We start from the raw sequence: 27309 nt of genomic DNA, 5'->3' as shown, positions 1-27309 counted from the left end.
AGCCAATATATGAGCACGTTTTTCTTTGTGATTGTTCGTTTTTACAGTGATATTACATTTACTGACTTAGTTCTTCCTGCTAATGAATTTGAGAGGGGCGACCATTCCTTGTTCTTCCAATACATATGAAACTACATTATGCACAAACGCTGTCTTCGGTGTGACTGCTGCCCCTTTAAATTTATATCGGCATTTTCCGGATGTTTCGGTGATGCTCGCCATCAACAGCGCTGCAAGTCAGTCAAAGGCTGTGACAGTATTTTTTGAGATATCCATCACGCCCTGTTGTTTAGCAAATATATTAGTTCAGATTTGTTGACAGCTTACTGAAGCAACCAGCCACAAATGCAAGCTATTAAATGCGTGGTGGTCGGCGACGGGTAAGTGGCGTTAATGCTTTGCTGAAGTAATAGCTACTATAGAGCACAGCATCGTTGGAAATACTGTAGGCTTCTGCAAAAACCCTTGACCCGGTCTTAAGCGGCACCATCCCAAATGCCACATTGTGCATGTGCATTTTTTGTCATCAATATATATATATATATATATATATATATATATATATATATATATATGTGTGTGTGTGTGTGTGTGTGTGTGTGTGTGTGTGTGTGTGTGTGTGTGTGTGTGTGTGTGTATTATTAAATAAGTTGTTTTTGCGCAGCTAACACCTAAGCTACTGAATCTCATTCATTTGATTCATAGCCGTAATGTATTTGAAGTTATTTTATTTTAGAAGGAGGTGGAAATAATATGACAAGAGATTTAGTGATTATCTATATATTTTTGGTTCTACATGAGTTAACTATATTATATTTTTCCTTCTACATGGGACCCCAGCCAGTAAGTTATTGTATAGCCTTACGAAGAAGACTGACCCGCTATAGTGCTCGCCCCCTCCACCCCGTGTGTGTATGTGTGTGCGTGCGTGTAAAAGGACGGTGACTTAGTATATTTCTGACCGGACTTCCATGTATTGTATTCAGTTCTCAGTGAAGCAGCAGGTCACACGGAGTTTCGCCCTCGTTGGTGTAAATCTGGGACACACTAGCTAGACACCAGCTTGTCCTTGTATGACACACCCTTTTGTTTATATAAGTTGGGTTTTATAATTTGACCTTTCACCTCTGTATGTGATGCATAAGGGCTGGCTTCTAAGCACATATATAATTGATATTGAATAGATCATATCGTTTAACTAAACCTCTGTACCTGTGTTTCTTTCCCAGGGCTGTGGGTAAGACATGCCTACTAATCAGTTACACCACCAATGCTTTCCCTGGAGAATACATACCCACCGTGTAAGTACTCTCGTGTTCTGGTCCTCCTCCACCCCCATTAACGTCTTTGGTCAACACTGGCCTGTTCAATTGAATGCATGCCCTCTCAACCCACTGCCCACAGGACATAGTCAGAATTTTCTGTTTCGCCCCGTTTTGCACAGTGATTTAAGATTTTGGAATGTAGCATTACATCACCACAATGAAACACTGATTAGCATGACCATGCATGAATCGAGACCATCTTTGGAAGTAATGAACTATGGTCTGATTCGTGTCATTGCCCAATTCCACAACTCCAGTGGAATTTATATCAGTGACACTTTGGAATGTGATGGAAGCACTTCAGTGTTCATGCGCGCAGCACGGATAAATGGCTCTTCCTTTATGGTCACTAATTTGGAATAAGGGTCGAATTTTGGAATGCTTTGGATATTTTGCATGCAAAAATCGAGAGTGACAATAGGAAATTCCAAGTGCATTCCCCATATGCCGTGCCGTAAAATGGGGAATTATGGAGGTGTCTTTCTTCCTTACACCCTGATCCAGATTTGATAACTACTCCGCCAACGTGATGGTGGATGGGAAGCCAGTGAATCTTGGCCTGTGGGACACAGCGGGACAGGAAGACTATGACCGCCTCCGCCCTCTCTCGTATCCACAGACGGTGTGCACTTATATGCCTGTGCTTGGAATGACTCAGAATTTTAGTCTCTGATGCCAACAGGACATTTTTTTCCATTGTGTTTGTTATTGCTTTTCTGCAGGACGTGTTCCTAATATGCTTCTCCTTAGTGAGTCCAGCCTCCTTTGAGAATGTCCGTGCAAAGGTATGTGCACAGTCTTTTTGTGATTCTTTACCTTGTGGCTGGCATAATGGATCTAAAAAATCTGACTTCTAGTTACAGCTGATGGACAGGTTTTGTAAATTTTTTGTGGGTGTTAAAGCGCTTGTTTGACCAAACAGCACTATGATACCTAAGAATGAAAAAAAGTCATGCTAGTTATGTTAATTTGCAAAGCTAGCCTTTTGAGTTGTATTATCACTGAATCCACCTTCTACCCATTTTTATCTGAACAGCTAATGCTAGTCTTAATCAGACTAATACTTTTATTTCTGTGACTTGTACAGTGGTACCCGGAAGTAAGGCATCACTGTCCCAACACACCCATCATCCTGGTCGGCACCAAGTTGGACCTTCGAGATGATAAGGACACCATTGAGAGGCTGCGTGACAAAAAGCTCTCGCCCATCACTTACCCCCAGGGCCTGGCCATGGCTCGAGAGATTGGTAAGGGTAGGCAAGGTTACAGGATGGTGAAACTCAGAGGTTAGATGTATGTCTTTGTGTTCATTTCAAACTTGCTTTCATGAAGAGTAGTAATATGTGAGCTTGACCTTTTCCTTCTGGCACAGTGTAGCACAGAGAACGTCAACAGAATTTCAACTGAATAATGAAAAATAGATAGAAAACATGGTTTGTGACATTTTTTGCCTCATAGAACAGGATTGACTGCAAAAAGGAGATTTTTTAGGGCTTAAATAATTTGCTTCATTGTACATTGGTTCATTGGAATCCTGATAGCAATCACTAAAACACTTGCTCTCGAGCAGGGAGTGTGCACATCTTTGGAGGGATGGGCTTCAATCTCTACCAGTCAATCTACCAGGTCATTTAGTCTGTGCATCCTCACTGCAGTCTTCTTACTGTCCTGTCCTAAATTTGTAAAAATCAAGAGTCTAGTATGCTTCAAGCCTCTAGGCAGATATGAAAGATATGACAACATGGCTTAAAGTGAGTACAAAAGCAGAAGAGAAACCATGCATGACCTGAAATGACCTGTCATGTATAAAAAGGCATTAGTCATCTGTAATTGTCATTTTTAATTGAGTTGGAGGTTCAGACTACATGTGTGGCACACTCAGACCCAATGGGTTTATAGGATATTTGTGCCTGAGCCTGCTCAGTAGAGCACAGAGTACTAGTGTGTGAGCCAGAGGGAGGGGACCCTAGAAACAAACAACAAACAAAACAGCCCCCACAAGAAGAACCACCCATTCGTTGGAATAGAGGGCTCCTTTGTGACATGTAACACATGCAGATACTGTGGGCCAGGGTACTACGACTGAGTGCCATTTCAAAGCTTGATAGAAATAATAAAAAACTAACTCATAATGATAATTGTGTCTGGAGGCAGATTTAGCCCTTCACTTCCCTACATCCTGTTACATTAATCAGCTATTCTGATTATGCATTTCATATACTGCAGTATACTGAATTGAGCTGTCCTATAGTATTGTTCTATAGCCTACTTATGTCCACTTGTGCTCTATATGAGCTGGTTCCTTTTCACTATATGCCATAAAGGCTACGTTCACATTACCAACCTGAAGTGACTCAAATCCATTTCTTTTGCCTTAATGTGTCACAAATCTGTTTTTCTCATGGCTGTATGGTATGGACACACACATCTTTTTCAAATCAGAATTGACTCACTTTTATATATGTGGTCCTAAATCTGTTTTATATCCAATTCGTGGCCATGTGACTTGAATGAAAACAGGCAGATCAGGTTTCATGTGACATTTTGCCTCTGCACAAGTGTTTAGTACTGTGGTTGTCAAAACAATAAAGGAGGAGAGCAACAGCAGTGGCAAGTGTAGCTAAAATGAACAAAAACTAGCCTTCTGTTTTTCACTTTCTCGACCTGATCATGTACAGTTGACAAACTGTTTGCCATAATCCAAAGCAAAATGCAATGTGTGCATTAGATAGTAGTGTGTCCATTCTGCCTGTTTTTACACCATGAGTCATCTCAAATATATAATGATTTTTGTTGTCGATGACTTGTGAAAAAACTAGGAATGTGTACATGCATGGTGTTTTGGAGGAAAGCTGCGTTGGAATTACAGATAGATACAGGACACTTGCAGTTATGAATGTGAACCTTCAAGATGGGCAAATGCGAGTTGCACAAAAAATCAGAATTGAACAGTGTGGCTTGTAACCATGTAATGTGAATGTAGCTAGACTTTTAAGTAAACGCTTTCATTTGCTGCCATGGTACAGGAGCAGTGAAGTACCTGGAGTGCTCAGCACTGACCCAGCGTGGCCTCAAGACTGTGTTTGACGAGGCCATCCGTGCCGTCCTCTGCCCTCCGCCCATCAAGAAGTGCGTCAAGAGGTGTACCCTGTTCTGAAGGCTGGGGGACGTCTCCAAGATGCCATCAGCAGATTCCAGTCCGCTCCATGTTAAACCAGCAGCAGCACTACAGTGACTTCCTGAGAAATACGCACCAACACCGCTACAGGTACTGTGACAGGTGCTTTGGCCTCATAAGGTATTTCCATGTGGAAAATAATAGGTGTATATGTATGTGAGTCATTACATATGACCCAAAGAGGTATTATTAATTTAGAAGGAGATGATGTGGTAGACAGTTTTTATGGAAAACTACACATTTACTCCTATACAGTTGTACTGAAACAGTCATACTGAAATGTACTGTCAATGGTACAGTTCATATTGGCCCTTTAACCACAGTTATAAATGATAAGTTGTAAGCACTTGGCACTTGTTATCAACGGAACACATACAAGGACATCCCACTTATATGAAGCCACTGTAACTGCTGGCTGGGTGTATAAATCATTCAAGATTGTTATTTAATACTTCTGTAAATGAAGATTAGCTTTGTGTAATCTTTTGGGAATATAATGGTAGACCCATTGTTTATCTAGGTAATTAATTAACAGTAGCATCTGCGATGGGAATATATGTTCCTATGGCTATAGTGTCCAAGATCCAAGCTTTTGTGAATTCAAAAACTAATGAAAGAATCTTTATATGATTGTGTGAACACACTACAGGAGTGATTTGCATGTCAGACACAGAAGCTTTCCAGCCCAGAAAGTGTCTGTTTTGAAAGCTCTGTGTGTCTGTGCGTATGAGAGAGAGAGAGAGAGAGATAGAGAGAGAGAGACAAAGAAAGAAAGAAAGAAAGAAAGAAAGAAAGAAAAGAAAGAAAGAAAAAGAAAAACAAAGAATGAATGAATGCGCACTGGCAGTAACCTACATAGGTGCTCAAGCATTCCACTTCTTACACTTTGTAGATTATTCAAAAGCTGGAGGACAAATGGGAAGAAATTATGTTCACATCTGCCTAAAGACATTTCCATGTGGTGAAAATGTATTTAAAATGACAATGTTTTGAATGAGGGATGCATTATTTAATAAATGTATTAATGTTTTGCCCATACTTAATTTGTATTTTTAGTGTTATTTTCATCATCGAGAGCCATTTACTTTAAAACAACACCATTTGTAAACCATCAATTTAAAGTAATATTTGCCATACCTTTTCACAATGTTTGTTACGAATGAGCAAATGGGATAAAATTCATGTGCCAGTGTTGAAGTACATATCTCAGCAAAAAAAAGTTGACTAATGTCAACAGGGGTTTTGTCAATGCAATATTCTATAACATCGTTTACTTTAAGAAATCAGTTGCATTGGAGGAAACACTGAAAATAAAGTGTTTGTATTGTAAGTGTTTGTTCCTGCATTAAGCTCTGTCTTTTTTTGCATTCAAAGCTGAAATTGATACGTACTGTACGTGGATCTTAAAGGATGTGTGAATTGAGCATCATGTTCTGTATGACCCAGTCTTTTAAGCACTGATGTATTCATCTCCCATTGGTAAAGTCTTGTATTATCCTGCATGTGATCTAGTGTTAATGTTAGCTGTTTTGTCAATCACCTAAAGTGATGGAGAGAATAAATCAGACAAGAGTCTTGATAAGGAAAATGCTCTTGATAAGGAAACATATACACAATTATATCAAACAGAATTACACCAAAATAGAACAACCTTGTTGGTATCAGTTGGCATAGTTGACCCCTACTGGTTCTTTACCTTAAGTACTAAAGGTTAAAAGCACCTGTATTGTCATGGAAACCAAGACTGGCAAAGAGGAGGGATACCCTTAGGGTTGGGCCTTGAGGAAATACTTTTGCTTATGTTTGAAACAACTGCCAGCTGTATAACCCAATTGTCTTAAAGCTGCATGACTTCATTCCTTGCCAATTTCACATTACTCCGCTATCCTTTCTTTAGACAAGACCGTTGAAATTCACTTCAGACAATATCACACTTGGTCATTGTTTAATTTCCCTTTCAGAATTCTCAAGCTTTGACAATGTGCTTTGTCTACAATGATGGCCACTGACCTAGCAGGCAAGAAAGCCTCCATCTATTGGTAGGATCGCCCCATTGGTCATGGCACTCTTGTCACTCAGCAGGAACAATATGGAGTTTACGACATCTTCCACTTCTGGAATGAAAGATTTTCATGAGATGTAGAGACTAAATAGTGTGTCAAATAAGGAAACTTGTCTAGAGTTTTAGTCCCACTAACATTGAAATTTGGCCTGGCACAGCTTTGGTTTAGCAACACTGTGTAGGCAAGTGGCATGACCGTCCCCCCAAATGTTTTAGCAGGGCACAGCTAGATTTTGTTGTCCTCATAAATTGAATGATTGTGGCAAAATGGTTTAATTAAATCTGCACTAGGTGTGCCATAGCCAACATCAAACCTGCAAATTTGCCCAGTGGAATGCGGGATGTCATGGATTTGGCCTTCACGGGATCACTCCATCCTTTTTTCCCCATCTCTGTCATCACCACAGTTGGGTTCACGGAGTTCACTCGAATCTGCGCAAGTTAGATTCAACAAAAGCATGGAGCTTAGTCACACGAGATATAAACACTAATTTTATTATACTGCAGATAACAGCACTAAAGGTCATGACGAAAATATTTGGTGAATATTTAGTGCCTACATCTTCAAGCAATTAAAAAGGAGAAAACCAATGACGTCCTTTTAAAGTGGACCCATAAAATGGATGAACTGGGGGAGTTGAGATTTATTGCTGCTGCTGGCAGTATGTTGGCAAGATTTGTCCACCACATGCTGGATTTCTCAAGCTGCGATTACACAATGAATGTCACATCTGGTGTTGGGAGGACAGCATGCAGCTGGCATACTGGACCAGAAGGTATATAAAAGCAGGGCTGTGCTGCTGCGGTGGAAAAACCCACCTGAAATGGCCCAAGCTCTAGAGCCATCACCTTGGTGAGCATGTCGAGAGCTCCTTTGGTGGCACCTTCATGAGCACAGAAAACATCGTCGTCAAATACCTTCATGCCATAACATGCTGATAAAGATATATCTAGATCACAATAAGGGGTGAAGAGCAAACTCATTACTAGTTTGGGGACATGCTCCAAGGTGGGAAAAAGGCAAAGGTACCGCAAAAGACACCCATGTAGTGCAATAAATAGTAATGCCAATACAGGTCCATCATAACATTTTTTAAAACAGTAAGAAGAGAGATAGGAAATACACAAGGACATAGCCCAGAGGCCCCATTAGTGAGTGGCTCTTTCTACTCACAGTACACTGCATGGTCTGCGAACGCACACTGGGACGCTTGGCTGGAGACGTTCACAATGGAGCCACCGGTACCCCTGGTCTTCATCCCAATGGCTACAATCTAAGTCAAACAGCACTGTTAGTTCAAATGCCATGCTGTGTCAAACATGAATTGTTGCCTTAGCATTCAGAGTCTTCTGTCTTTTCTTACTTGTGCGACATGCAGTGCTGCTTTCACATTGACATTGAAAGACCTGCAATTATAGCTGAAGTGTCAGTCACAGCAAAAACTGCAACATTTTTAAACTGACGAGTATGTATTGGTGCTGCTATATGAAAATGAAACTTTTTTTACATGTCAAACTGGTCCTGCGTGATCTCGAGAAAGGGCTGCAATTTAGCACAGCCTGCATTGTTCACCAGCAGATCAACAGGCCCTACGCCTTTTAGCGCGTGCTCTGTGGCGTCCCAGTCCGACAGGTCCACACACACAGGCTTGATGGAAGGACACTGGAGATCAAAGGACAATAACAAAGAGACTCTCAGTTGTCACAGCAAAGCTGCGGAGAAGAAAAAGAGTGCAGCTTGCTGTGGAATGCAGACGATGCCATCTCGAACACAAGAGCTCGGTAGGGAGTTGTGTGTTGGACCGTGACCTAGAGAGTGTTCAGGGTGATTACCCCCTGCACAAGGCTGTCCAGGTCATTCTTAGCGCGTGTGACAGCCGTGACCTGTGCTCCACAACGTGCCAGAGCAAGTGCAGTGGCCCTACCAATGCCTGGAAGATAGGGTGGAAAGCAAAGAATTCACCAGTTAATTTAACAAGTTTCCAAAGGCTTGAATGCATAACCAAACCACAAAATCATAGTACATTTTATCAATCATAACTGATTTTTTTTTACGACTGTCATATCTTTAACTAATGCAAAAAAATAAATAAAAAACATCCTTAAAATCAACATTTCTTTAAAAATCATTACCTTTTCCAGCTCCTGTCACTAATGCGCGTTTCCCAGTAAACGTGATCTCCATGGCTGTGAATGTTAAACCCAACACAATACCGTAATAACCTACGAAAGAATTTAATACACGGATGTAGCTGTTACTACTGCTCTTTGTCGTTTGCAGTGACCGCGTACAAAACAAAACAGACAAAAAGTCGGCCATATTCGTACAATTAGAGCGGAAGTCAAGGACGCCACGTAAATGGTGCAATTTATAAACATTCACTTTAAAGTTATAGTTGTCATACCTTTTCGCAACGGCTATGTTACGAATGCTCAAAACGGAACAAAGTTCATGTGCTAGTGTCGGAAGGACATGACTCAGCAAAAAAAAAAAAAAAAAAAAAAAAAAAAAAAGTTGACTAATGTCAACATGGAGTTTTGTCGTGTTTTAAATTTTGGTCAAGGGAGAGGATCAGTTGCTTTGAATGAAAGGTTATGCAGTATGTTTCGCTGGATCTAATCTAATTGTTCTTAGTTACTATAATACTGGTTCAGATCATTTTAAATGTAGGTGGTTAAACAGGTATCCAAGATAAGTAGAATTGTGTGGTTTTGTTTGTGAGGGATGCACTTTTTCTATTGACATTTGATCTAGCATTTTGTAGTTATGAGATTTTTTGTTTAGTTAGGATAGTTTTCTTGGCCATGATATATATATATATATATATATATATATATATATATATATATATATATATATATATATATATATATATATATAATTTCTTGGCAGAAATGTTTGATTGGGGTCCAACACCAAATGGCATTGCTATAACTATCTGCAGTGTTTTTTCTGCATTGCGTAGATTTACAATATATGTCCAGTGTAATATGTTCTATGAATGATTTTATACTGTTTGAGTTGTAAGTTGGTGCATGTTATCATGCGGAAATATTCTTATGTATTTGGGTTCAGAAATCAATATTGGGAGTGATTGAAAGTCCCATTCTATTGTCTAGTTGGTAAAGTTACAGTTAGGCTTGATTTTGATCTATATAGTTTAGATAAGGGTAGACTGACTTGAGTATACAGATCTTAACTGATGGCATTCTAAAAATAGCCATGCAAATGGTGTTATATTATTGTGGAATATTTGCTTAAGATGTATGATGCCTTTAATAAGAAATATGTTTGTTTTTGTTTTTTTTTAATTTAAAATATTTGCCCACTTTGCAGAACTAATCTTATTTCAAAGCCAAAAGCATCCAGTGAGTTTTAAAATAGGCTATAAAAAGCATATTATATACATACTATTACATTTTTTTTTAAACCGATCACCTCAGTTTAATAGTAATCAGTAAACACAAAAGGAGATCTGCAAAATGATTTATTCACAAGGTAAAGACAGAAGACAGAAAGAGTCAAATAGAAACAGTATTTGGCAGAACCTTTCCACAAGCTCCATTTCTGTTAACACATGCTGTAAGAGCATAGTGAGTGTACATACTACCAAAAGTTCGATCACTGTCAACTCTTGTGAAGCCTCAGCGCATTTATTTGAGCCACTGACCTGCAGTGAGAAGCAAATTTTATATATATGAGATACACCAAACAATCAAGGACCTTTCTGGCATATCTTTCTGAAATGTTTTTAATGTTAAAAGGGTTATCTTAGTGCAGTAACTTTCTGACAGACAAAAGCTAACAGTTACACATTCCAAGTACACTTGCTTTCCATTATTTAAAAACTCATTGTGACTGACTTTGGTACAGGCTTTTCATTTTCAGCTAAAAGCATCTGACTCCACATTTGGACTCACAGGCCTTCCTTCCTTAATATCACAATCAAGTGCCCATTCTACACTAAATATCTATATTTCTTAACCTTAGCTTTCAATTCCTGGCTTCAGTACCTCATGGAATTGATTCACCCTTAAACTGTTAGCCGTTTTCTCCTCATCTCCTTCTCTTAATGATGAAGAGATTACCTGAAATGTGGGATTATGTTTGAGTCATGGAAACATTAGACAAAGTAAGATTTTGACAGACTTTGGAATATGGCATCATTTCCCATCCTTTAACTTTGAAACTGATGCCAATGCTTAAAAACAACCCCAGGAAACCCCAGTACAGACTGAACTGATATATGTGACTACATAATGAGGACTGCTCACTTCAGCCCAATTTAAAGCCTTGAGATAGATGTATTCACCTTTGGTGGGGCCTAAAATGGTGACAGCCAAAACATTGCAACATGAATATTGCAGAAGAATACTTTTTTTTTTTTTTTTTTTTTACCCTACACAGACTCATAGACTGTACACATTTCTTGGTATTGCTCATAATCCTCATGCCAAAGAAATGTTTTAGGGAAAAATAAATAAAATTACTGTCACCCTGTTTTACCTGATAAGAAAACATATACATTTAAAAAAAGTAAAAATACAATGCTACAGCACAGTTTTTCTGTACATTAGATACAAAATGCAATAGTTTTTAATGTCATGGCAGATAGGCAGCTGACCATAGGTTTTTGGAATAGAGTTCAGAAGAGAAAGTGAGATCGAGACAGCCTTCAATGCACATCCAAAACACATTTTGAGATCAGTTACGAATATTGCGAGGACACCAGTGGGTTTCAGGGTAAAGGAGGCAGTGGACTGTTTTAAACCTGTGAGAGAAAAATAAGATGTGAAAATGAAGACAGTCCTTATGTAACAATCATAACCATGCAAAATTAAATGTTGCTTTCTACCAAAGTTACAATACTAGTATCACTTTGGAACAGTATGGTTATTGCTCAAGCACAACCCAACATTGTGTTTGGATTAAGACAACGAAATATGACTATGAGCATTACCGTGAAGGGTCCTCAGTCAAGGAGAAGTCTCCACCAATGCTAACCACATTTCTCCTGTTCTCAACGCCACCATAGCTGAGGGTGACCTACAGGGAGTGAAGGAGTCAAAACATATAGAACTGAGCTAGAACAGACTGAAAAGCTGATATCAGTAGCTCATACTGCAGGTGCTACTGATGATCCTATGCTTTTACACAACTGTAGGCAGAAAAGGTGGATTAAAAATGCTGTGTTTACTTCAAAGCCTTTCAGCTTTAAAATTTCCCAAAGGAACCGTTTTTTCGGTCAACCAACCATTCTATCCCTAAGGTCTTTTCTCCAACCTCCACATTCCTTCATTCTCAACAAAATGTTTGTATCATTTGTATCATGTGCATTTTGAAGCTAAAGTGCTGGTCTAAAATCAGCAGCCAGTCAATAGCAAAAGAACTAAGTCACACCCATTTTCATCAGACCACAATCCACTGCATGCATTTACCACACATCAGCAAGACATTGGTGATGCTGGGAAATCTCAAAGGAAGCATAGAATTTAAGAATCTCACGTCCTTCAGCTGAGAAAAATGTTCTTAGAGGCCTGCTATCTTGCTAATTTGCCACAGAGAATGCCAGAATATTAGTTCACTTTGTGCTTTGCAACTGTTAGTCACAGCAAACAAGGAATATTAGACTTGAGGTATCTTGCATGTCTTGCTTATGCAGATTTAAGATAAAGAGGGATAGTCACATAAATAGGATCCATAGCATTATCATTGAGAAAAGATACTTAGTTGTAACTAGGACCCTCTGATTTCTGTGATGCCAAAAAGAATGGACAGAATCCCAGAATTGAGGCATGAAAACAGATTTCAGAAAGAAGGACAAAAGTGTGAAAATCAAAATAGTTTTTTTTGGGTTTTTTTAAAGTCACTGTACTATCCAGATTTTTTGGGGGGGGTAAAATTTCTCAATAATTAAGGAATCCAATTAAATGGAACTATGCAAAGCTCTAGTATGTCATTTTTTCATGCTCAACAGATATCTCACTAGCAATGATACTTAAACAATGCATTTATTTTCCGCATATAATTGAATTCCATAGGTTTTAACAGCTGTTAGGTCATTCTGAAGGGGGCATAATGTAACAGTCTACTTCTGGTTACATTTGTTGCTGATGTTCATCAAGGTATGTCAGAGAAAAAAAAACCTAAAAACAAAAACCCTGTTTAAAAACTGTTAGACAGATATCCAAGTGGCACATATATCCATGGACTCCTTTATTGCTTACATGCATTATAGAAAGCAAATGGCCAATTTAAGTTACAAATCACACTTTTTAATAGTTCTATATGTGCTCAGAACTTTACCAAATTTATTTTTACAAATTTCTTGCAAAATATTTATGCAGCAATTGTAATAAATACATGTTTAATGCATATTTTCTTAAGGAAAAACCTAAAAGTCCAAATAAAAACAAAAATTTGAAAAAATAAAATAGAATATGGGGAAAAATAGTATTCATAGGGCCCAATATAACAGTTTTCCCCCACTGCAAGTTTGCAGTGCCTGAGAAATCGCTGGATGTTGGAATGTGACTGTTGGTTCATTTTACATAGGTAGGTAATAAATACACCCTTTGGTTTGCTGATAGGAGTTTGTGTTTTTCCCCCCATAAAACAGGTTACATGTTATTAGTTACTTTAATAATAGTAATCCTCATCACAATTAACATTCCACATGAAAGCCAGCAAGATATAACGTAAAACCTAAGGTGTCACCTACGACGCCACTATCTAACATTAACATAATTATTGGCAATAACCCACCCATATAACCATTTACCTAATTATGCAGTTCATGGGAGAACAATGATCACTCTTCAGTGGTTAAGGTACTTAACTTGTAGTCGGAAGGTTGCTGGTTCAAGCCAGTCAAGAAGGAATAAATAAATAAATAGAAACATGTAAAGGAAAAAACAGACCCCACATATGCAACACTCCAGCCTCCATCCTGAAAGTGCTGCTACTGCAATACATATTCCACACATATGCTGCTCACCTGTCGGAGGATGTCAGCGGTAGGCAGCCTCTGCAGGTTCTCCAGGTGTGAGTGGAAAAGCCACGTGTGCATCAGTGGAACCTCCAGCAGGGCCTCGATGATGTAACCCACGGTGCAGTCATCTGGGAGGCGGATCTTCTCCGCTGTGGTGATGAAGTTCCCCAGACTGTTAGAACAAAACAATGTCACTTTGCATACAGAAACTCAATTAAAACATCTAGTTCTATGGACATACACAAAGCTTGAGCGTGCAAGGCTAATTTAGCCTATCCAACCATGAACATCATTGTCAGAACTGTGGTGTGATTCAATTCTAAAGTACCTCGCCCATGGACTCATCTTTAGTGCCAGGCCTCGACTGATACAGAAGCCAGCCCCTCCAGTGGCAAACCAGAACTTCACAGACATCTGGAAAACAATGGATACTCATGGCTCAGTGATTCCTGACCTCAACCTGGCAGTAACTTCCCACCAACTACTCAGCAATCCAACTCAAAATATCAACAGCCTCATTAACAAAGAGCAAAGCGCCCCCAAAAGAATCCAGTTGCTCATTCTTATTCAGGAACCTTTCTGGAACCTGTGTAACTGCCTTGTTCCAGAAAAAGGAATCCCTCCACCACATCCAATTTGGATAATCAAGAGTACATAGCTTTGGAAATAGGCAGTTTCTAGTTTCTTTCAACAGCTTTTAAAATACTGCCAAAACAACCAAAATTCTTTGGTGGTGCCAACTGAACAAATGACCAGACCATCAAGTCCTCATACACACTAAAATTGTTCATTTCATCTGTCTGGACTGTAATGGACTCTTTATCAAAGCTATTCTCCCTGTTTCCCCCATGAAGGGAGCCATAAGAACTTACTGATCCATCGCTTTTGACCCTCTCAGCTGCCTCTATAGGGTGGTCGAGGCTGGGCCGGCCCAAATACACATCCTGCGTGTGGGAGTAGGAGGAGAGCAGCCGCAGCAGACTGGGAAGGATCACGTAATTATCGTCATCCACATGACAGAACCATCTAGAGCACAATGGAGAGGATGGTGAGAGAACAATGAATTACAGAAAGGCGTTTCATATCTGTGAATTACTGAATACAAAATCACCTCCACTAGATTGTAAACCATATGACAATGGCATCCATGCAGATCTGAACAAGCAAACAAGAAAATGGCATGCATAAAGGACTATTATACAGTGTTTCTGGTTTTAGTGTAGCATCTTTAACATCTTGAACTGTTCTTAAGTGTCCATTAACTTTGGAAATTATGAGCAGGGTTACACTTCTATTCCACCATTAGACCTTCAATCATAGTACAATATCACTTTTGAGTGATTGTGAACGTGGTCGTCGTTTTGTGCACTATGAGCAATAACCCACTATTCTAATCTGACCCAGGGCATGAAAACACATGACAAAGCACTTATTCCTAAGCAGCCACTGAAGCGAACCACCACACATTAAGAAGAAAGAGTAGCAGGCCTGGGATTCTTCACCGAGGAAGGGATCTCACAATGAAGACAAAACTCAACTTCTTTTGTGATTCAATAAACTTGTCGTATTCCACAGACATCTTGCAGCAGAGGGCCTGACGTGTATGTGAAGCTGAACAGTTAGTGTTGATGATGTTGCCTCCTTGGACAGATGAGACAGGGATGAGACAAGTAACCACATGCAATAACTGGATAAAAAGATAGCAGGCTGAAATTTACTGAAAGCTTGACTCCAACAACATGCAAAAATGTTATGAACAGAGAACAAAACTATTACAATTTGGGCACTACTAGAAGGGGGGGGGGGTATACATTTCTGTCTGGGCCTTATGTATTGAACATTGCATTACCAGATTTCTGCTTCAACTCCTTATCCTCTCCATCCGTGAAGATAAATGTCTGAAAGAGAGAAACTGATTAGCATTTGTCTGCTACCTGAAACACAGTCTAATATTGGAGGGGTAAAATAAACAAAGGTCAGAAAAGACTGAAACACAGATACAGAAAAGACACAGAAAAAGAGAGATTTCCCAAAGCCAAGCAGAACATCAGATCAGATCAGATGAAAAGTCTGTTTGACAGATGTACTGTGCAAACAGAACCGGCCTTTTTGGAGGTTTTTTTCTACAGATCTTTTCCATGCCTGTTCAGCCAGCTCTGTCCAGAGCTCCATCATCTACCAATACACCACCCCTTCCTGGCATGAAGCTGACCAGGCCACAAGCATGCGGAGTTGCTCCTTAATCAAAGCCAGCCACTGTGAAGGAGGCCACAACACAGATCCTTGGCTCAGCTCTAGTCCAAAACCATCTCGAGATACCAGATCATCTAACGCCATCAGTGTGTTGCTGCAGCTTTTCTGGCAAGGATAACATTTTTAGGAACCCATTAAACAATCCAAACATTACCACTGAGAAAAATAACATATCTACAATAATAGGCTACAAAACATATCTAGCCACACAGGCCAAAGCCATGCGAGTTGCAGGATATAACAGTGTCTCCTATACCTGCAGTCCTATTATAGTCTGTATATAACTGTAGAAGAAGAGAAATGAGCCTCTCAACATTTTCGCTCCAAACTAAGGCTGTCTGGCAGGCACAAACCTCTTTTCTTCTCTGGGTGATTATTATACTGTGTAAAACAAGTCTCATGCTTGAAAAAGAGCCTCTTTGAGAATTTTTGCAAATCCTTGCTGAAGTCACTGTTGAGGAGGCACAATTTAATCTTTGCATTTAAGCTTTTAAATCTTACATTTAAAAGTCCCCCTCACCCAGAAAAGAGACTTTTAATTAAATTAAACTTATTAGTTTATTGATTTAGCAAATACACATAGGACAAATGGCTAAGATTTATAAGATGACTCTTTAGTAGGGCTGTAGAAAAAATATTGATATGGCAATAGATCATGAATATGTGAATCAATACAGTCACAGCTGCGTCAGTACTTATGAATGTTTATACAATATACCCTATATATAAATCTGATGCATTCAAGTTTAAGAGCAGTATTTAAAACACCCAACAGGTGGCACCTCAAAGAAAAAAAGGGTAGCTTTAGGAAAAATTAACGCAATTGTCTAGGAAAACCCTTGGAAAAGCAGCTGCAGTCAGCCGCTTCAAAATTTAAAGCTGATGCTTGGATAATGTGGGTGGGAATCTGTTAACTTATGATTTCAAGTGTTACAATATGTGTGACTTCTAATAATATTAATTGTGAGATCCTTTCCAGTTAGTGGTTAGGGCAGTGATTAAGATGCTCGACTAGTAATCGGTATGCCAGTACATTCCCCACGGCTGCCAAGTTGCCACTGGTGGGCCCCTGAGCAGGGCCCTTAACCCTCAATTGTTCAAGCAGTATTCAGATATAACTAAGTTCCTTTGGATAAAAGAGTCAGCTAAATGACATAAATATAAACAATTAGAAGCTATTGTCTATTGTTTTTTTTGTTTTTTTTTTAAATATATTATTTTGTTATCTCTAAATTTACTCTCCCCATTGATTATGTTATTGGTCTTTATTATTATTTATGAATATATTATTAATGATTTTGGTAACATTTACCTTAATAAAATTTGTATAGCAGACTGTTAGGCCTCATTGTATTGTGATGCCAGTATCGTGATACATATCGCATCACGTTATCAGCAATAACTGGCAATACCCAGTCCTACTCTTACACCATGTAGCACAACCAATAGAAAGAGGTAATACCAGTTTCCATAATGTGAAAAGGTCTTCAGTGAACTCACCAGGTCTGACTGGCACCCAAACCGTTGGGTTTTTTGGGCATTGACTGTGAAAGAAAATTACCTCAAGTTGCAACTATTCTGCAATATTTGCCACTTACATAAAAGCTGGCATAACACTTTGCTGTGCAAATGAGTCCACAGACTTGAGCTTTACTCTTGGACTGCACTACATTTAAGCAAACCATATAGAACAACATTATCAAGAACATGTTCAACCACTTAGCAGCCAACTCAAAGTCAGAGAAAAGACCTCAAACTGGGGTCACCCCATGACCCCTCCAATGACCCTGTTCCCAGTATGAAAGGAAACATGCAGCATCTTTATATGCCTGCATTTCCTGATCTCAGGTCACTAAAGAAAGTCCAACACCAAAGTGGGGGTGATGGGGGGGCAAAGCATAAGAGCGAGAGACACAAAGAAAAAAAGAAAAGCCAACCCCCTCCTAAATATTACCCCCCCCCCCCCCCACGTCCCATCAGCACTAGCCTCTGCCGGCTTGCAGCCATGGAGCAGCTGCCTCTCGTCTTCCCTCGCCTGGCTTTTACTAGCTGCTGTGCTCATGAAGACCTTTAAAATGTGTCGTGACCCCACTCACCCTACTAGCACTGGCACTCCTACTTCCTGCAATCCCTATACATAGAACATATGTTAGCATAATCATACAGGCTCGCCTTCATACGTGAATGAAGAGCAAAAATGCATGGACGTAGGAAAAAACTAATAAAACGATAATGAAAGATGGCCCAATCTAGAATTCTACGCACTTCCTTACAGCTCATGGCATTGGAATGTTGTACACTCCAGACTTCCATGCAGAAGTGTTCTTCTGCAGGAGCAGTCTGGTTCTAACCAGGCTGAACTGTTATGTTGACATTATGCTGACACGATGGAATAACAAAAAGTATCCCAATTCTTCACCTTACCTGTTCCTTAGCTTTTGACACCCAGGTCTGGAAAAGCAGCTGCAGCCGCGATATGTGATACTTCCTAGTGGTCTTGACGGCAATAAAAATGTCTTTTTGCTCCAGAGGTTCTCTGGATTGAGAACCAGGGAAGCTGGCACGTGTTGAATCCCTTTTTGGCACTCTCCAAGACCCCTGACGTCTGCCCCGAGGAAGGGGCAGTTGGTTGACGTCTGAGTCCTTGCCGTTACCAGCACTTTGGTGCACAGTGGCGTTGTGGGTACGATGGGGCTCATGCCCACTCCGTGGCTTGGCAAGCCTGGCATGGGGCCGAGGTTGGGGGGGCTCCCCTTGGCGCTGGGGCGCTTGTAGAGTGGGTATCAGTAGCAGCAACAGGGCACAGAGGGCCAATGAGACTAGGAAGCAGTGTTTGCTAAGGCCAACAGGGGACAAATGCATGCTCCCTGTGCTTAGTGCCAACTCAACCACCTGGGCTTAGCCACCTCTGTTCTCCAGTGCCCATCTTCATTGTAACAATGTGGTCTCTGTACAAGAAATAAAATGAAATACAGTAACAATCAGACCATAAAATCAGTCAGTAACAGAATAAGCAATTTATATTTGAGGGAGGATTATGATGAAAAATAATAAATGAGAATTGTGTTATGAGCAATTGTCTGATTTTTAAAAAACTATTATTGTTTATGAGCACACCATTTCAGATATGTTTTGGACATTAGCCATATCCTATATCAGTAGCCACAGTCATCTCTAAGTCATGTCTAATTTGGGATCAATGTGAGCGATTTCCTGTCCCCCGTTTTCAGTTGTAATGACATCTCAACTGCTAACAGATGCAGGGACTGGAAGCTAGAAGTTAAATCATAACCTTGTTCTTAAATGACTGTTTGGCTTCAGGTTTCCTGTACACGAAAACAAGTTAACCATCGCATTCACACTGGCAAAACAAAACAGTCGAAAAACAACCTGCTAGATTTAAAACTACACTAAAGTTTAAACGGCTGCAAATTGTCACAAGTAGCTAGGCAAACATACTGACATTTTTTAAGAGACCTTTGTCACTGGTACCGCATTAGTTTCGGGAAACAGAAAGATAGTTGTGCAAGTTACTGCCATGCAGACGCAATAGTTTCATTAATTATAGTTCTAGGGTTTGTCTTATGATGGGCAGCAGTTTTCAACTGCAGTTAAGCACCATGTATTTCATATTTACAGGGAAACCCACGAACTGCTTTATTTATTTATTTATTTTTGCATAACCAATTAAGTAAAAACCAACCAAACAAATGAACGGAGCTGCATTTATTGCCTAGCGCAAAGTCGATGCTGTCTCGTTAGCTCATCAGCTAGTTGCTACTTCCGAACAATGCCAAGATTGTGTTCCAGTCAGCACAACTCGGACGAAGACCCTCACTATTCCTGATGCAAAAGGAAATTATTTCAGGCGATCCAAAACGTTAACTGATAGTTACTTACCACAAAAAAGCGGATGGGTAGCAGTAGTGCTCTTTCTTACAACGTCCGTCTTCATATTCGTGACTTTCGCAAAACGTCAAAACCCGAAACAAAGCTCAAGTTGAAGTAAAAAAACCACCTTTCTTAGCCTTATACTATAAAAAAGGTTACACGATTTTAAAGAATGACTTCAAGATAAAAAAATGCATCTGTATGCGTCGACTCTTGCCGTTCTTGCCTTCAGAGGGCATCGAAACACAAAAGTTAAAGCTATCAGCAAGTATCTGGTATTTGCCCCGTGTTAATTCAAATGTTATTCACATAGCACTCTCGACACCACTATTTGCATAAATCAGGCATCCACCGTTGTCATTGAATTAAACGCACTCTGTTTTCCTGCTCTACACAAAAACGACTGAGTTTTGACCTGGAGCAATCTCGCAATCTCAGCACGAATTGCGCCTCTTTCTACCAAAGGCGCATGTGAAACCCGGACTCAGAGATAACAGAATACCGTATTTACTCTACTTGCGCATAGTTTCTGTTTGTAAAATGAGACTATGAAATTTTGTGAAACTTGTTTACTTGTCTGTAACATCTTACGCTAATGGTGTAAAAATTTTTTATTTTTTTTTTAATGAGTACCAATCAGTTTGCCATATGTGCGCGAAAGCTAGCCTATGAATGCCCATAGCGAAAACAAACCTTACTGGTAAAACTAATTTTTATGAGTAAATCAGTAATTCCAATGTTTAATTCCTTGCTAGTAGCTATCCATGTAAGTGCTTTTAGTTTTTAAATGGTCGCTTTTAATTTTAAATGGCTTGATCGGTTAGATTTGTAATCGCTTACGTTCCTCATATCCGTTTAGATTCAGCTCCGTCTTCGTGGATCTTACGACATCTGGTGGCTCAAATGATGAAGTTCCACTGTCCAGCTCAACTCAGAACAAATTTTCCAAATTAATGAATTCATTCGTTCATTTACAAATTAATTGATCCCGAAACATATTTCAAGTGATTTTGAAACATAGCTCGATTTTCTTTTTTTGTAACACACACACGCACGCGCGCTTCACACACACACAAACACACACACACACACACACACACACACACACACACACACACACAGAGAGAGAGAGAGAGAGAGAGAGAGAGAGAGAGAGAGAGAGTCTTGACGTGTCAGACAAAAATAGTCTCCCTAAGCTTTCTAACTAGAATGGGTACCGTTATATCTATCCCAACTGGTCTTGTCAATCAAAGTTCACAAGATGGCAGACAGGGGCTACTGGGCTTTAGCACTCACAGGCAAGTATTCTGACTTATTTTGCACTTTTTTGATAATGGAATCTACTTATGATGAAACAGTTAGCCTAGTCCTGTAGCTCATGTATTACTGACATAGGGATTTGATTGAACAAGTGCCTATTATGAAAATAGCTACAGTATGATACCAATAGATGACCTATATTGAAATAATCTGGTCCATATATACATTTATAGTATTACTAGAACACAACATGCCTGATTTTATTGGAGTGTGATGAAAAAGTTTAATAAAATTGATGTGGAACATGTCCTAAAGAAAACATATCCCTAGATCTATACAGGTTTTACTATCATATCATGGTAAAATATACACAAGTGTGAGGTTTTTGCATGTAGATATCATTTTTATTGTAATCATAACCATATCAGCATGTGAGTGCATGAATATTTGATGTAACAAAAGTAAAAACTGTGTGTTTGAACATGTTTTTCTGTTCGCAGCATTTGTGAGCAGCTTGCTGGTGGTCCAGGCGGACATTATCAAACACACTCCAGTAGGCCAACTGTTTGTTCATAAACTAGAGAGAGAAAAATTTCAGAATGAATTTGAGCCTTTTCTCAAAATTTATGGTAAGATTATTTTTTTTAAATCATTTTATAAAATGAATATAAAATTAATCTTCTACATTTTAATGACAGAACTAAAGACAGAAATAGAGTAAATGCATTTTTGAACAGGCCTACTATATTATGCATTATATACAAAACAAACCTTTTTCAGTTTTTCTTCAGTTGAAAGTGATCTAATGTTAAAAGTAAATACATATATAGAAATACTTATGAAGAAAACCAGCCCCAGAGTTTGCACTGCATCATGGCTCTGAATATCATAGCAATGTCTTATAATGTCTTAGATATGCTTTGGTTCTATTATGCATAAGTGGTATCTTAATAGACTTAATTAAAATAGGCTACAATGTGGTAAATTGTTTTATTTAGAGTTATAAATTCAGTTTAATGGTCTAAAACACTTGAATTTTTCTAGTCTTGGACTTGATTTGAACTTGACCACCTAACCCCTCCTGTTATCTCAGTCTGACTCCTGTGTGAGTAATGGTCTCAAGCGAGTAATGCTCTTACTGAAGGCGGTATTGAACACGATCATAAGCAACACTATCATAAAACTTTCTTTATCCCATTATGTCCCTTTGTTTCATGTATAAACAGGAGGCAGGGTATATAATGACCCAATGGTATTCAAGTGCAACAGGCAGCAGTTCCCAGACCTGCCTCGCTGGCTGCGGTTCACCCAACGCCACCCATATGACAATGGCTTCCTTTATGGCACTCCCCTGCAAGAAAACCTGGGCAAGAACATCATAGAGGTACAGGACTGATTAGTCAGAAGCCAAAGGGTGACCTCAGACAAGCACCATGGTTCTGTTAGCCACCTAAACACCCTGACTGAAGCACTTTGTGTTATGCTGAGTCATGAACATGATGCCTGTTTGTTTCTTTTTCCATGTCAGATCTTTGTGACAAATAAACGAAGCTACGAGACATTCAAAGATCGCCTTGTCATTAATGTGGCACCTGCAGGTATGAGATCTACAATATAAATGGAACAGTGAGCTGAAAAACATTGAGGTTAAGAATACTGCAAGCTTTTCGGAATGAGATCGCATCATGCCAATGTGAACTAGTCTCATTCGCTGCCAACCAGATTGCTATTGTTGATGGAATATCTTTTTAATGTAAACAACAGGCAGGGGAATGAGAATGCACAACAGTGTGCAGCTGCTTGATTAGAAGCTCTGTTGGCTTTCTCACTGGGATTAGGTAGTGCCTTGTTTGGGGTAAATGCAAAAATGTAAACATAATATACTCTTTAATTTTATAATATTTCATAAGTTTAAAACCAGCTTCACAATGTGTTTAAGAGGGCTTGAGTAGAAATAAGCAAAGATTTGCAAAAGGTTGTAACCATTAAATATTTCTTTGTTCACAGTCAAACCAATGCCTTACCAAGCTGAATTTTTTATTGGGAAGAGGGAGATTGAGAAGGTGCTGCCCTCTGATGTTCAGGAAGAGATAAAGAACGATATAAAGATTATCTGGGGTACAGACAGCCTGCACTTTGTCAACATCACCTCTGCCCTGGACCGGGGTGGCCGTGTCCCTCTTCCTCTGGCTGGGCACTATGAAGGGTGAGCCATATAATTTTGGTTTTCTGCTGAAAACCAATGCTAATCATAGGAAAAACATTGTGTCAATTTATATATATATATATATATATATATATATATATATATATATATATATATATATATATATATATATATATATATATTCTAATAAAATATATTCTATTTAGATTATATTGACCATATGTTGGGACTATATATTGAATATATATTGCCTTTGGGATGCATTCTATTTTAATACGTGACAGACGATCAATAATGTGTGTATATGTGTGTGTGTTTGGGTGTGTGTGTGTGCATCAGTGTGTATGTGAAGCTGGGATCAGATAAGCCCTACTCGACGTGTCTGCTGAGCCTGCAGACGCTGGAGCACCAGAGAGAGTGTGAAGTTGGTGGGAAGATCAGCGAATACTGTAGTCGCTGCAACAACCCTGCCAACTGTGTGACATGGTGCAGGTCTACACTGGTGAGCACTACTGCAAATATATCCAAGTGACCGAAAATGTCTGGAAAAATGGCACTTCTCAAAACATCTCTGTGAATCACAGCTGACGCTCGCTCAAATATACTGGAAAGGCAAAACTCTAATACAGTCACTATCTATCACTATCATTATTTCCTATCACTTTTACCTTTGATAAACTGAATTTCATGTGTGACATTAAAACCTTCTTCATGCAAAATATCACCAGTAATAGAGAAAAACAGGCAGGTTAACATTATGTAACTAAATGATTATGTCACCTGTTTGCCACTAGCTAGGCATTGAAGCATTTTTGGTGGAAATATTATTTTTAATTATATTTTTTCCAACTTTATTTCTCCATCTTTCTCCAGATTGATTTATCCAGGCCTGTGCCGCCTGCTCCATTGCCGACAGTGGGTTCAGGTATCCTGGCCTGGGGTGGGGAGTTTGACCCCCCAGTCTCCCCCCCTGCGAAAAACTACATCCCTGACTACATCGTCACCATCATTATTCCCTTTGTTTTTGCCATCGTCCTCGCCCTCATCCTGGCATATGTGATGTGCTGCAGGAGGGAAGGAGTGTAAGTATCCTTTGTTCTCTAAAATGATTTTAACTAGAGCATTTTTTAGTAACTGATAGTTTTCTGTGTGGTTCTGTTTGATTGTTTTCTGTTTAGTTGCAGCTACTACATGACTGTGACAGAGTATGTTGACTTACTTCCTGTTATCTTCTTTTTTTGCAGTCAGAAACGAGATGCCATGACTCCTGAGTACGTATACACAACTGCAACACTTCTCTATTTTTGTCATTCACATTTTTTAACTTTGTGGCAAAAATAAATCCAATATATCTATTTGAATAGTTGAATGACTTGTTGAGTGATGAGTAGTATATCAGCATATTCAGTTACTGGTACATATTTAATACATACTGCACAGTATTAAGAATAAATAATCGATCTATTCTAAATATTTCAATTAAGCATAATACTATTTTTAAAGATTATTAGTTCAATTGTACTACTCTGCTTCACCTATCCATACCTCTTTCTCTTTGTACTGTCACCCCATTTGTTTTGCCCTTCCCTCTAACTTCTTTCATTCTCTCCCATCACTTCATCAATCTTTCTCAGGCTCCAGCTGTACCACCACCACACCATCCAGGGGAACAGCAGCGAGTTGCGGAACATGGCGCAGAGCCGAGGCAGCGTTCCCCAGCCCCTCTCCACTCTGCCTATGTTCAACACGCGCACGGGTGAAAGAGCGCCCCCCGACTACCCCTCCGAAAGCATCCACATCCCTCTCATCATGGCCCAGCAGTGAGTCATCAAATTTTAACTATAAATCACATATCACCGGTGCACTTACCTAGAAATGTGTGGCATGTCTGCATTTGAGAATGGGAGTTTTACAGGGGTTTGAGTAGAGATTTATGAATAGGATAGCTAAGTCATTACTAGTGGGAACTTGGAGTATGCCCCCAGGGCAATTACAATAATTACCCCAAATGTCTCTTTATTATGAAATAGACATTGAACAATAAATATGGGTATTTGGTGAAATTTGAACATAGCAGATGAGCCAAAATGTTAAATATGGTTCCATAATTTGCATATTCACTCTGACTGGTCAGTTTACCTACCAGACAAGGCTGTAGGCTCTCATTGGTCTATGATGTCACCGAAGTCACACTTCATCGAGTCATGTGTATATTAGGACCTCTGGGTTTAAAGGTCTTTTCTCTATGGAAAAAAAAAAGACATTTTGGAAAGACAGCGGTCTTAGGATAAATACCAAAGAAAAATCAACCACTGAAAAATCATATTGCGTAGGCCTTCAGATAAGTATTGCAGGCTGTGTCTTAATAATAGAGGAAAACAGTCTGACACTCTCACAAATTATTAAACAATCTTGAAAAACTGTCCTTTACTAACCTTTGTTAAAATCAGATTTAGGTCTGTGTAGAAATTATTGCTCCAGTAAGTAATATACAAACATTACAGACAACATTTTAGTTTGACAACACACCTATGCAAATGACCTTGAAAGAGCCCCCTCAAAGAGACAAATTATAATTTACGCTTGACTGTGATGGTGCTTTCCACATAGCTGTTGCCCGCTAGCCAGGTTGCTTAGACTTGGAGAGGAGAGTGTGTGAGAGGAGCATCAGCTCTCTGACTGTTGAGAGTACAGCTTACATAAGCCTACATCAGAAATAAATAAATAATTGAGTAATTTACTGGACTTGGTAGACATGTGTCCTGGACTTTGGAAAGATAGGAGACACTTCGTGTATGTACAGTATGATGTGTGCCCATAAGAGCAAGATTAACCTAACTGGAAAGAAGCTGCAGATTTAGTTTTCTTGGGTCTTTAATGTCTTCTAATGAACTCAGCACTTCTTTGTCTTTACAGGGAGCCTAATGTTGACACGCTGCCCAGGTAATCCCTATCCTCACACTTCAAACAAATACTACACATTCAGTATTTTCTTCGGTTTGGAAATTCTATTCTGTAAATGTTAACATGTGTCTCTCCTTCTGCTTATTAGGAAATAAAAACAGGGGACTAGGGATCACATTTAAGAGATGTGGTATGCTGTGTCTATTTTGTTTCATCACTTTAATTCTTGTTTTTTGTTTTCGAATCTGTATTTCACTGCTCTGTTTTCAGTGCCACACTGGAATTATGTTAGGTATTAATGAGCTGTACAGTGTCTCATACAGTGTGGCTTGAAGTGCACAACGTAACTGTTTTGGATGGGTAACCCTATTGTTTAAAGTCTGATATGCATTGCAGTTTTTTAAACATAGTAACTTAAACAAAGATAAATGCAGGATGTGGCTGTACTCTCTCTGATGGGAAGGTGACTAATGACTATGACTAATAGTGCAGTGGGAAAGAGTTGGGTGTGGCTTAGCTACCCTGTAATGCAAAGTGTGTCCACATGATGTCTCACTATATCAAACTCTAAATACTGTATATTGTTTGCTTTCGAAATCCATGTTGGGAAATATTAAAACAGTGTCATAACCAGCCGAGGATTAACTCAAAGTTCACTAACAATAATCACAGTAATTTTACCTATTGCACACATAATTATACTGTTTATACAAAATTTTATAATTTCACCTTTTGCTGCTTTAGTGATTCTGGTTTGATGTTTTAAATATGTGCTTAATATACTGAGAACAATTACAAACAAATGCAGTTTTCACCATCAAATTGCATGAATTATGGAAGCATTCTCTTACATTTTTTTGCTTTCAGTTACTACATTTGAAAAACATGTTGACAGTTCCTCCATTCCTTCTTGCATGCCCATATCTACACATATCACAACAATGGATTGAATAAAATAGAAATTAATGCTTGAGAGAAATCAGTATGTCATGTTTAATTTACGTTTAGAGAAAGGCAGTGGGGCCATAGCAAGAAGATAACATTCTAAACATTCCGGTGACCACTTAAAACATGCTTTATTTCAGCATCCAAAATAATTAAAAACATCTTGAAATATTATACATGTACAAAATAAGTACAGATCCTCTTGTTGGAACCATTAAAGTGTCTGTTTGTGGTTGTCCTTTTGTGCCGCCTCATTTCATTTTTAAAAATTTTTTTTTTACTTAAAAACCTTTCACTAAAAACAAATCAAACAAAACAAACCCCAAAAAAAA

The 27309-nt window shown here is 39.0% G+C and overlaps 4 protein-coding genes across 11 annotated transcripts; 2 read left to right on the top strand and 2 right to left on the bottom strand.

The window, feature by feature from the left end:
- Positions 1–65: 65 nt before the first annotated feature.
- rac3b (Rac family small GTPase 3b) lies at positions 66–5833 on the top strand. 2 transcript variants are annotated; one of them, XM_081697378.1, is made up of 6 exons: positions 66–380; positions 1230–1301; positions 1830–1947; positions 2048–2110; positions 2413–2572; positions 4352–5833. In XM_081697378.1, the coding sequence occupies exons 1-6, from the start codon at positions 346–348 to the stop codon at positions 4480–4482; spliced, it is 579 nt and encodes a 192-aa protein (XP_081553504.1). In that variant the 5' UTR covers positions 66–345; the 3' UTR covers positions 4483–5833. The 2 variants fall into 2 exon arrangements, with proteins under 2 accessions (XP_081553504.1, XP_081553506.1); XM_081697380.1 differs by having other exon boundaries at positions 2413–2582; positions 4358–5833.
- On the bottom strand, positions 4714–9058 carry dcxr (dicarbonyl/L-xylulose reductase). Of its 5 annotated transcripts, XR_003410302.3 has the most exons (10): positions 8699–8961; positions 8399–8496; positions 8074–8228; positions 7930–7972; positions 7740–7839; positions 7385–7449; positions 6880–6997; positions 6514–6617; positions 5895–6043; positions 5081–5221 (listed from the first exon to the last, which is right to left on the bottom strand). XR_003410302.3 is itself a non-coding variant. In XM_081697377.1 (9 exons), the coding sequence occupies exons 2-9, from the start codon at positions 8748–8750 to the stop codon at positions 5028–5030; spliced, it is 825 nt and encodes a 274-aa protein (XP_081553503.1). In that variant the 5' UTR covers positions 8751–8788; positions 8971–9058; the 3' UTR covers positions 4714–5027. The 5 variants fall into 5 exon arrangements, 4 of the variants coding, with proteins under 4 accessions (XP_081553503.1, XP_081553502.1, XP_026860846.2 ...); XM_081697377.1 differs by lacking the exons at positions 5895–6043; positions 6514–6617 and adding an exon at positions 8971–9058 and having other exon boundaries at positions 4714–5221; positions 8699–8788; XM_027005045.3 differs by lacking the exon at positions 5895–6043 and having other exon boundaries at positions 5083–5221.
- Positions 9059–10036: 978 nt separating this feature from the next.
- Positions 10037–20183, bottom strand: rfng (RFNG O-fucosylpeptide 3-beta-N-acetylglucosaminyltransferase). 3 transcript variants are annotated; one of them, XR_003410306.3, is made up of 10 exons: positions 19711–20182; positions 18235–18758; positions 15407–15455; positions 15096–15198; positions 14430–14583; positions 13886–13971; positions 13564–13729; positions 11527–11612; positions 10580–11337; positions 10037–10236 (listed from the first exon to the last, which is right to left on the bottom strand). XR_003410306.3 is itself a non-coding variant. In XM_027005109.3 (9 exons), the coding sequence occupies exons 2-9, from the start codon at positions 18670–18672 to the stop codon at positions 11271–11273; spliced, it is 1146 nt and encodes a 381-aa protein (XP_026860910.2). In that variant the 5' UTR covers positions 18673–18758; positions 19711–20183; the 3' UTR covers positions 10037–11270. The 3 variants fall into 3 exon arrangements, 2 of the variants coding, with proteins under 2 accessions (XP_026860910.2, XP_026860909.2); XM_027005109.3 differs by having other exon boundaries at positions 10037–11337; positions 15096–15195; positions 19711–20183; XM_027005108.3 differs by having other exon boundaries at positions 10037–11337.
- Positions 20184–20868: 685 nt separating this feature from the next.
- Positions 20869–27215, top strand: sgca (sarcoglycan, alpha). The gene is made up of 11 exons (XM_027005115.3): positions 20869–20999; positions 21462–21590; positions 22188–22345; positions 22490–22559; positions 22969–23167; positions 23468–23630; positions 24002–24210; positions 24373–24399; positions 24763–24948; positions 26045–26071; positions 26181–27215. The coding sequence occupies exons 1-11, from the start codon at positions 20963–20965 to the stop codon at positions 26185–26187; spliced, it is 1212 nt and encodes a 403-aa protein (XP_026860916.2). The 5' UTR covers positions 20869–20962; the 3' UTR covers positions 26188–27215.
- The last annotated feature ends 94 nt before the right edge of the window (positions 27216–27309 follow it).

The sequence above is a fragment of the Electrophorus electricus genome, chromosome 15, assembly GCF_041902795.1.
Source record: "Electrophorus electricus isolate QZ-2024a chromosome 15, ASM4190279v1, whole genome shotgun sequence".
Taxonomy (NCBI): Eukaryota; Metazoa; Chordata; class Actinopteri; order Gymnotiformes; family Gymnotidae; genus Electrophorus; species Electrophorus electricus.
The sequence above is the reverse complement of the archived record's forward strand: the minus strand, read 5'-3'. Positions and strand labels throughout refer to the sequence as shown.

Coding starts and splice junctions, on each gene's coding strand:
- sgca (XM_027005115.3), top strand. CDS start 20,963: ATGGCAGACAGGGGCTACTGGGCTTTAGCACTCACAG. Junction 21,591..22,187: donor GCCTTTTCTCAAAATTTATG/GTAAGATTATTT, acceptor ATGTATAAACAG/GAGGCAGGGTATATAATGAC. Junction 23,168..23,467: donor CTGGCTGGGCACTATGAAGG/GTGAGCCATATA, acceptor TGTGTGCATCAG/TGTGTATGTGAAGCTGGGAT.
- rac3b (XM_081697378.1), top strand. CDS start 346: ATGCAAGCTATTAAATGCGTGGTGGTCGGCGACGG. Junction 2,111..2,412: donor TTGAGAATGTCCGTGCAAAG/GTATGTGCACAG, acceptor TGACTTGTACAG/TGGTACCCGGAAGTAAGGCA. Junction 2,573..4,351: donor GGCCATGGCTCGAGAGATTG/GTAAGGGTAGGC, acceptor GCCATGGTACAG/GAGCAGTGAAGTACCTGGAG.
- rfng (XM_027005108.3), bottom strand. CDS start 18,672: ATGCATTTGTCCCCTGTTGGCCTTAGCAAACACTGCTTCCTAGTCTCA. Junction 15,199..15,406: donor GGAGTTGAAGCAGAAATCTG/GTAATGCAATGT, acceptor CATCTGTCCAAG/GAGGCAACATCATCAACACT. Junction 11,338..11,526: donor TTGACTGAGGACCCTTCACG/GTAATGCTCATA, acceptor TTTCTCTCACAG/GTTTAAAACAGTCCACTGCC.
- dcxr (XM_081697376.1), bottom strand. CDS start 8,885: ATGGCCGACTTTTTGTCTGTTTTGTTTTGTACGCGGTCACTGCAAACG. Junction 8,229..8,398: donor TGGACAGCCTTGTGCAGGGG/GTAATCACCCTG, acceptor TTTGATCTCCAG/TGTCCTTCCATCAAGCCTGT. Junction 7,973..8,073: donor ACGCAGGACCAGTTTGACAT/GTAAAAAAAGTT, acceptor CTATAATTGCAG/GTCTTTCAATGTCAATGTGA.